Source organism: Dermacentor silvarum, chromosome 2 (genome assembly GCF_013339745.2).
Source record: "Dermacentor silvarum isolate Dsil-2018 chromosome 2, BIME_Dsil_1.4, whole genome shotgun sequence".
In the NCBI taxonomy this organism is placed as follows: domain Eukaryota; kingdom Metazoa; phylum Arthropoda; class Arachnida; order Ixodida; family Ixodidae; genus Dermacentor; species Dermacentor silvarum.
Genome location: NC_051155.1, coordinates 109,985,627 through 109,992,022, shown reverse-complemented (window position 1 = coordinate 109,992,022; position 6,396 = coordinate 109,985,627). Strand labels below are relative to the sequence as shown.

Here is a 6,396-nt window from a genome sequence, read left to right as displayed (position 1 = left end):
CATTTTCATTATCCATTAATTTACAATTTCTTTAATTCAATTAATAAGTACAAGTAATTTCCCCTATGTTGTCCGTGGTGTCATTGCTTTTGGTTTCCAATGATGTGATCATATATATATATATATATATATATATATATATATATATATATATCCTTAAATGTTATATTAAGCTGGTGATACGAATAAAACTGTCATGCCTTTCTCTGTGATTCATACCTATACACAGCTGTATCTTATGCGTATACTCCTTATTAGATTAGCCCCATTTATATAGCAGAGAACTGGTTACCTTCAACGTGTTGATTCAGTGATTTGCATTTGCTATGCTGTATTAAAGCGGCAATCTTTAGCCCTTCCCGCACAAGGCTTCGAAGTGAACAAAACTTTTCTGGACTTATGACAAAAGGTGTGCAAACTATTACAGAGGCCAGTCACAAGTGCTAATGGAAAAGGTGACTGAATTAAAATAACGTTTTATTTTACGCCCAAATCGTATTATACAAAGCTGCAACTTGGAGAACCTGCTTAATAACATTATTATGCAAACTGGCTTGCGTGAATTGTGCATTTCTTGCTCTTTGTGTACTTTGCAATTGCACTTCCACTTGTAGGTGTCATGAATGCATTTCAAATGGTTATTTTACATACTCGTTTTATTTAGTTTAAAAATAATTTGACCCGTGTGCTTTTCTGTATGGTGCGCCATTGCATGAATGCGGCGCTTTGAGCGCTGCTGTGTTCGTCGACGTGCCAATCGAGGCCATGAAACCCTGCAAGCGGGTAAGCAGGCGTGGAGTTTGTGAAAATGGCGATGTCGATGGTAGAAAAATGTAGCACATATTTCGCGTAAAACTGAGCGCACGCATTGATGTACACCCGTGTAGGTGTGTACGACCCTCAAACGCGCTCTGTTCAAACGGGTTTGTGTTGTCGCGTGTACTGCGAAAAGTAAACAACAGTTGAGCAACACGTGTTTTAATATGCACAAAAGCAATTTGTTACTGAACACGACATTCTAAAGCCAGGATTTATGCATTCTTGAATAACGCTCTACGTGCCGCAAATACACATCTGCTATCACAAGCAGGAGTACTGCACTACTGTCACTGACCTGCCAGGCGTGCATTGTACAGATTCTGAAACACATCGCTACCGTTTTGCAATGGCACGTTAGCCTGATTCCGCCGAAGCGGGCAATATTTCCCGCAGATATTCCGTCGTCCGTGGCCATTGTCGTGTCGCAGTACATTGCGTACAGAGTTGCATGCGCCTTCAGCTCACGCGTTTTAGTTCCTTCAGTCCCACCTGGCCACAGCGACATCCGAAAGAGCACGGTCCAGATAACACAGCCAGATAACTAACGCAACCTGCGCACACGACGTCTTTGCCACGGTACGAAACCTACGAAGAAACACGTGTGCGCGCACACGTCCATAACAAAGCCGCCATTGTGGACCGCCAACTTGGCCGCTACAGCGAAAAAAATTCCACGTGACTTCCGAGGACCACACTTTTCTCCTAGCGCGCGGAGGGCTTCTCCTAGCTTTTCCTTCCTGCTAAGCCTCCTGGGCGGCGCGGGCAGCCAGGCAAGCCGTCCGGTCTGATCCGGGCCGCGCGCTCGCCGCCTCGCCGCGTTGAAAATCCGCTTGGCCGCTCCGCTTTCGTTGTGAACGTACATTTACAGTAACTAAGATAATTAAAATTTATAAAAAAAATAAAGATGCTAGACGAGGAGAGATTCCACGGAACTGATTTGCCAAATATATCGCGCCTCCTTTCCATTTTCCTTCATGAAATGGCATTTAGTATGCCTAAGCCATATCGTGAGACTGCACCTCTGATTTAGTTCCTCGATAAGTGTATTTCGATCAGTGCTTAGGTCGTTAGCAAGGTCTATCTTTTTTTCTGCAAGAGAAATAAAGTGGTGTAGTGCTAACAACGCTGTTTATTTTTTGAAACGTTTCCAGCCCTCCACCAGATTGTTATAAAAAAAAGGCACTGGATAGAATCATCCACTTTCGATGAAGAACCAGGATCTCCATCTCTTAGCCTAAAGAACCGACCACCTTGTTGACAATAACTGCCTTAGCGGCGTCGCCCAGAACCTTCTTCACTTTGTTCTTCCACTTCTTCAGCTTCTTTCCGAGACCATACTCGCTGACGTCGCCGTTGACATCGCCCACGTCTTCTTCGTTGACTGTGAATTTTTCTTTTCTTGCAACAACCTCACCAAATAGATTCTCGAGGCGTTGGCGTAGAACGGCTGGCTCTGATTCCTGGTTATTTTCGAGCCAGCTGTCGATCGCTGCCCTTCGGAGGTAGTTTTCTGCGGAGGACAAATAATAAGATTATTTCGTGTTACTTATAAGTACCCTAATAATTATTTATTACTGCTTTCACGAAAAGCCAGCGCTTAAGGACGGGACAGAGACGACAGACACTAATCGAATATCTATACACAGACAAACACAATTATGTACATGAGAATAAGTTTGATGAATGGCTCAAGAAACACTTTTTTGACGTTAAAGGTTTCTAGCAATTTCCTTTTATGTCAAAGTCTAGCTTTATGATATTCTAAAATTCAACGCTGATTTATGCGCGTTTGAACGGATGTACGAAGTACTCGATTTTCTTGAAATTTAAGCAGATACATCTTACATTACTATGACAATTATGTCCGGGATAAAAACTTGAACTACCCTAATATATTATAGAAGCCTAAGCTACTTCACGTCCATTACCCACATTAGTATTCAGAAAAAAAATACATTACGTTGTGCAACAGAACTCTAAAAAAAATGGATTCATTAATGATGAAGTGAAACTAGGTTAAGTAATTGAAATAACTCTCAAAACAGGATGTCAAAAGACGCCAATCTTGCAGCAAGAAGGCAGTGACGTGAGCCTTGAAGTAAAATAGAATACCTTTCTCGGCTTCTTGTAGAACCTGTTCCTTTGCTTGTGGTTCTCTGCAAAATGGAGAAACCTAGCATTGCAACTCTCTCCACATCCAGCAGTCTAAGATGACTCGAAAATATTGAGTCCTTTTTCTATTGATACTTACTGAAAGGCAAATTTGGGGTCAAGACAAATAATTCTACGCACCACGCTTTAGTTCTAAGCTTAGGAATCACACATTGATTCAAGCAAGTGAATAAGATTAGCTTTGGAGTTTTAGAACTGAAGTTTCTGTTCATATGTAATTGTGGACGAGCCATCTGACCAAATTGGAATATTTTAAAGAGTGCGCAGAGGACAGAAATATAGTAAGAGGCAACCTGCTTCTAGTACTCACAGCGAGGCAGCACCTGCAAAAAAGAAAAGAAATATATTTAGTTGTTTTTATTAATTTTACATACTGTCAATCTCTCATGGGATTATAACACGAAGCACATCAACAATTTTAGGAGTTGTGAACAAGAAAGGGGACATAAATACCGTATATAACTACACGAGTGTCATTGTAAAGGTATTTTGCTAGACGAACACAACACAAATAAATACACCATCACAGATTCAAGGTTTGGGTAAACCTTACGGTTACCGAGAAAAATCTTATGTGAAACATTTAACAAACCAATTCAAGATAAAAACCTAGGAAACAAATCTTATAAAAAAAAAAACACTTAATAAACATGGTGAGCAGAATGCACTTGTGCATGGTATATGCATTATACAAAACTTAAGTGTCGGTAGAAAATGATTTTTAGATAGAAAGGCCGTACTTTTTGAAAACTATCGAACATCGAGAAGAACGAGAAGAAATAAATACTTAAAAAGAAAATAGAACAAAACAAACTAAATTAGGTAAAAATAAATAAAATCAGCTAAAACATTTCTCTTTCCTCAAGGGAAGCAGCTGCATGGCGCATATGATGATAGTAGGTAAAAACAATGATAGTAGGTAAAAACAAGTCAACGTTGGCGGCTAAGAATTATTGTTTCCTTTGTAAAATTTTAAACTTACAAAGAAAAAGTAGAAACGTGTGTGGTTACGTAAGACTCCACCACATCTTTTCTTTTTTTCCCATCCCATTTATTTGCTTTCATTCATTACTGGCAATAAACAATTCATTCATCCTCACATAACGTGCCCCTTAGTCCCATTACACTTTGGTTTTAGGCTGAATATGCACCTCATCGAGATTATCTGTTAACTTTAGGGATCTCCGAAAAAGAAAAACTCACATGCTGCGGCAAGAACACCAAAGCACAGGATGAGTTGAATTGCCTTCATGGTGAGTTTTCTGCAGTAAAGAAACGAGATATAAAATATTGTTCCCCGCACATCCACCAGATATGTTACGCAGGAAGACGCAGACGACAAGCTATATACAAGTATATTTACAGACAAATACGCCGCACTTGACCAAGAGGCAACAAACCAGCACTACCCTCTAATCGTCATCGTCGTCTGCACATTGCTCGCTTCTTCGGCATTATAAATGCTGGTCCGTAGCAATAATATTTAAAACACCCTTTAAGAACACAGTTTGTGCTTGTGTGATCTCTCTTATAAGGGGAACGTGAGCACCAAACGAGCGCCAATTAGAGAAAAATGATTACGCCGTGAAAAATTATTGCTGTTATATCAGGCTGGTTTAAGAGTTAGCAAAGCACGCCCCTCTAAGCGCTAAAATATATTTTCGGGCTGAGTCAAAAGCACGATATTATTATGAGCCACACCGGAGTAGCGGGACTCCGGATTAACTTTGACCACCTGTGGTTGTTGTATAACGTGTACCTAAATCGCGAGCCTCTTTTGTACTTCGCCTCAATCAGTGTTCAAACATTGACGCAGAGATCGAAGCCGCCGCCTCGATCTCTCCAGCTCAACGCCATAGCCGCTAAGCTACCAACATCTAGTGACCACGCTTGGCGTTGTAAAAGACTTCAAAGCACTCGCACGTCACTCTGAATTCAACAAATACACACGCACGAAAACTCTCTGAATGCCAGGAATAAACTGTGTATGCTCTTGCGCAGTACTTACGTCTGGTTCGTTCAGGTAGACGAGGCGAAGCTTTCGAAGACCGGCCACTGAAAAAGCTAGCGTGGACGGCTTTATTATAAGGGGAAGCCTCAATATCAGCTTTTGACACCGGCCGGCACGTGGCAGAGGCGGAGCCTGAAGGTTTTTCCAGCTCGATTCAATAGCAGGGGAATTACTACTGATAACACTGCGGCAACTGAGACTTTCATGACAGAATAGATGCTATACAATGGATCAACGCATACCTTCGTGTGAATCAGATAAATGAAACGATAATCGTCCCAGCGCTCGAATAAGACAACGTTGCTCTCATTGTCTTCTTTACCAAAACATATTCCAGTTTCGCCAGAAGGGCGAAGCAGTGACTGTGATAGCAACATGTTAGAATATTACAACGAAGTGCAAGACACGTAGCTGTAGTGGCAGTTTGAATTGAAGTAAACATAAGCTAAGTAAGAACGAGCTGTTCTTCTAGGAGTCGTCTGTTTGAATCCTGCCATCGAGCAATTTCATTTGTTTACTAATTAAAACCAACGTCTTTCTTAGAGTTATTACCGCCACTTTTGCGTATCCGGTATGTTTTAAACCTCTTTCCTGCGCCGATCCCGGAGGTAGCGCTCAGCCGCGCCAATAAAATTACAGTATGTTCAGGTTTGAGGTGTTATTATTTTGCACTTTTAACATTCCAGTCTGAGAAGATTTTAAAAAAAAGGCATGTGCTGTCGGTTGTATGTATCATGACACTTTTATTGCGATAGCAATGGTATGGACACTCAAAGAGGATTTCTGCCATCGGCGTCGTCGTCGCCGTCGCCGTGAGGTTGCGTATGACGTCAACGGTGATGAAATCGTCGCCGCGCGCCGGACGTTGTATGTGCGAGTGAAAGGGCGCGAACGCACGGCGGAGAACAAGCGCGCGTTCTGCGCTGTGCTTCCTGAAGGGCTGCAGACATAAGCGTCTCTTTCTACCTTTACAATCACCATATATATATATTATGGCGTCTCTGTTGGCACGACGTTTATTCGGTCCGAGTACTCGGCAGCGAACCAGCAAAAGCACACACCCGATGATGATGATCACACATAACTGAAGATGAGGATCGCGCAACGTAGGATGATGATGATAATATACAGATGAAGAAGACGTGCGTAATAAACGCCCACACTAATTTCCCCCCCACGTGGAAGCGGCCATCCTGGCCGCAAGTCAAGGCGACGAAGACCGCCGCGTGAACGGTTTCATGCGGGAGACATGAACGACCTCGGTGCTGCGACAACGGCGGTCTGTGGCGGCGACAACAGGAGTCACGCGATAATTGACGGGTGATGTCTGCTCCAGGACGATGTAGGGCCCGATGAAACGCGGCTGGAACTTGTCGCACAAACCAGGCGTGCGA

The 6,396-nt window shown here is 42.4% G+C and overlaps 1 protein-coding gene across 2 annotated transcripts; it reads right to left on the bottom strand.

Annotated features, from left to right (window-relative positions):
- Positions 1–1,907: 1,907 nt before the first annotated feature.
- LOC125943129 (uncharacterized) lies at positions 1,908–5,147 on the bottom strand. 2 transcript variants are annotated; one of them, XM_049661532.1, is made up of 5 exons: positions 5,000–5,086; positions 4,195–4,253; positions 3,302–3,314; positions 2,932–2,975; positions 1,908–2,329 (listed from the first exon to the last, which is right to left on the bottom strand). In XM_049661532.1, exons 2-5 carry the CDS (start codon positions 4,241–4,243, stop codon positions 2,049–2,051), a joined length of 387 nt encoding a protein of 128 aa, XP_049517489.1. In that variant the 5' UTR covers positions 4,244–4,253; positions 5,000–5,086; the 3' UTR covers positions 1,908–2,048. The 2 variants fall into 2 exon arrangements, 1 of the variants encoding a protein (XP_049517489.1); XR_007465577.1 differs by lacking the exon at positions 3,302–3,314 and having other exon boundaries at positions 5,000–5,147.
- Positions 5,148–6,396: the final 1,249 nt, after the last annotated feature.

Excerpts from the sequence above, each read along its gene's own strand:
- LOC125943129 (XM_049661532.1), bottom strand. The coding sequence starts at position 4,243 with ATGAAGGCAATTCAACTCATCCTGTGCTTTGGTGTTCTTGCCGCAGCA. Across the intron at positions 2,330-2,931 it reads TCTACAAGAAGCCGAGAAAG|AAAACTACCTCCGAAGGGCA; the intron begins GTATTCTATTTT and ends TGTCCTCCGCAG.